Below are 2,157 nucleotides of genomic sequence, written 5' to 3'. Positions count from 1 at the left end.
TCTTAGTTGGGTGGCAGGTTAGTACGGTTACCCTCACTGTCTAAATGTTTACTGAAGAACCCGGACAGCTCTCCAGCAGAGGTCAGTCCTAGGACCAAGCCCCTTTTATCGTTCCCATTCTGAGCATCTCAGTTCAGCCGCTCGCTCACCTGGATTCTGTGCCGCAACTGTTGAAATTTCTCTTTCACTTGAGTGTTCAGTTCAGTGAGTGCACTTAATGGTCCTGAACAATCTCGAATATCCTAGGAGACATTGAAGAGATGAGGGGACCTTTCTCAAGGCAATGAAATGACACCATCTGTACAGTTGAGTCGGCTTAGACCACAACTAAGGTTGGCCTACTGGTTGTAACTTAGCCTCATCTTTGCTGTTTACCTCTGCAACATAAGCAAAAACATTATCACTGACATTTTTCTCCTCCCTCTTTAAATGAACTCTGAGTAGGTAACATAAAAGCATAGAAAGGCACACAACTGTCTTGACTTACTAGTTCCTGAAGTTTAACGAAACTCTTAAAGCAGCTTATATGTTGAATTAAAATGCACATCCCAAAGTGATACTCTAACTTTAGATCTTTCCAACTTAACAAGTCAGGGTGCTAAATCAAATGACAAGATTAACTTCAATATTTACAAATCACATTACCTATTGTAAATCACAGTGTTTACAGACAGATTCAAGGGCAGATTTAGAATTTGTTTCTGGACATTCAGAATTATTGGAGCCGGCATTTAGAGCAGGCCCGACTATGTGGAGTCAGATATTGGCTGTGGCAATTTATTAGCTGTGTAACCTTGAAAAAACCACTTGAGTTCTCTGTGCCTCAGTTTCCTCATCACATCACGACCTGCCTTGCAGATCATGTATGTACGTAAAGCACTTGGCAGAGGAGCTGGAACACAGTAAGAGTGGAATGAATCTAGCTATCATCGATGTTTCTCAGTAGATTCTAGAACTGACCCGATGATGTTTCGTAGTGGATACATGGAACAAGGGAAGTTCAAGAAGTTTAAATATTTGTATCAAGTTTCCTCACTTGTTCTCATGCTTACTCATTAAATCAAACTTCCTGGCACCATATGATAAACCACTAATTTGGCTTATTTTGCATCTGGTTTCTGTGGGGAGCTCTACTTTCCTTCGCTTTTTGCCCCAACTCTGAGTCTGCATCTAATGTTTAGTGACATTTGTTGGAAATGGAAACGATTTGCTTAAAATCAAGGTTTAAAACTCTTGCTTTTTGCTAAATTCAAGGAACCATTTCTACATTCCCAACTCCCGCCTATGCCAATTGGTTTATTGCACTACTGACTTCTACCCTTAAATGGCTTAAGGCAAAGCACCTGCATTACCTCAACTATTAAACGGCGAAGTAGAGCCTCTCAGTCCCTTCTCTAGGCTGACTTTCCCCGTCCAGATCCCAGTTTTGCCACGATCTGCCTTCGGATTCAAGCCCTGGCGCTTTACTCGATTTCCTCATTTGCAAAATCACAACTACAGCCCAGGTTACGGTCCTGTCACCCAGTGCCTCCCGTGCCAGGTGGTCTGGGGTGGCCACGGGGCACCGGACCCAGCGGAGGTGGCCAGGAGGGGGTGGGGCTAATGCCTCCGGGACGCTATCAAATGGTGGGGAGGGCAGTTTCAGAAAACTCGGCTAAGCTGGGTGACAGGTATGTTGTGAGTTGGTCCGGGACCAGGCGACAGCCAGGGGTGCGTAAAGGAGGGACCGAGCGGGGCCACAAAGGAGAAGCCTGGTCAGGAACGGGGACATAGGGCTGTCCCGGAGGAGGCGAGCCAACGGCACCCGGACGGAGGCTCAAGGCCAAAAGGAAGGGACCGAAGGGGTACAGAGGAGACGTAAGCCGGCCATAGGGCAGGGCCAGCGACCTGGGAGACATGACCAAGTGGGGAAAGCTCGGCAGTGAGACGGCGGAGCCCACAGGAGGCCAGCGGAGCTCGGGGTTAGGACGGCTGGGGCCTAGAGTCCCGGGAATTAGTACCTGAATAAGCGCCTTCACCTCCAGGTCGAACTTGACAATCTCTTGGTTACAGATCCGGACGTGGACATCTTGGGCAGCCGCCATGTTGGAGACGCCGGCTACGGGCCGCGGCGGTGGCCAAGTTCAAACGCGTTTTCGCGCCGCCGGGTCCTGCGGC

At 48.5% G+C, this 2,157-nt stretch overlaps 1 protein-coding gene and 1 long non-coding RNA gene across 4 annotated transcripts in view; one reads left to right on the top strand and one right to left on the bottom strand.

The window, feature by feature from the left end:
• The window catches only part of LOC111746214, a 13,833-nt gene extending 13,608 nt beyond the window's left edge, over positions 1-225 (top strand). The window contains exon 3 of the long non-coding RNA XR_002783017.1: positions 138-225. This is a non-coding gene — a long non-coding RNA (uncharacterized LOC111746214). The remainder of the gene's footprint in view (positions 1-137) is intronic.
• The window catches only part of BNIP1 (BCL2 interacting protein 1), an 8,815-nt gene extending 6,658 nt beyond the window's left edge, over positions 1-2,157 (bottom strand). For all 3 annotated transcript variants that reach the window (XM_023537151.1, XM_023537149.1, XM_023537150.1), the window contains exons 1-2: positions 2,001-2,157; positions 147-242 (exon numbers count right to left, since the gene is read on the bottom strand). In XM_023537151.1, the coding sequence (XP_023392919.1) occupies positions 147-242; positions 2,001-2,084 (180 nt within the window). In that variant the 5' untranslated portion in view covers positions 2,085-2,157. The remainder of the gene's footprint in view (positions 1-146; positions 243-2,000) is intronic.

Source organism: Pteropus vampyrus, unplaced genomic scaffold (assembly GCF_000151845.1).
Source record: "Pteropus vampyrus isolate Shadow unplaced genomic scaffold, Pvam_2.0 Scaffold179, whole genome shotgun sequence".
Taxonomy (NCBI): domain Eukaryota; kingdom Metazoa; phylum Chordata; class Mammalia; order Chiroptera; family Pteropodidae; genus Pteropus; species Pteropus vampyrus.
This window is presented reverse-complemented; position numbering and strand designations above follow the sequence as displayed.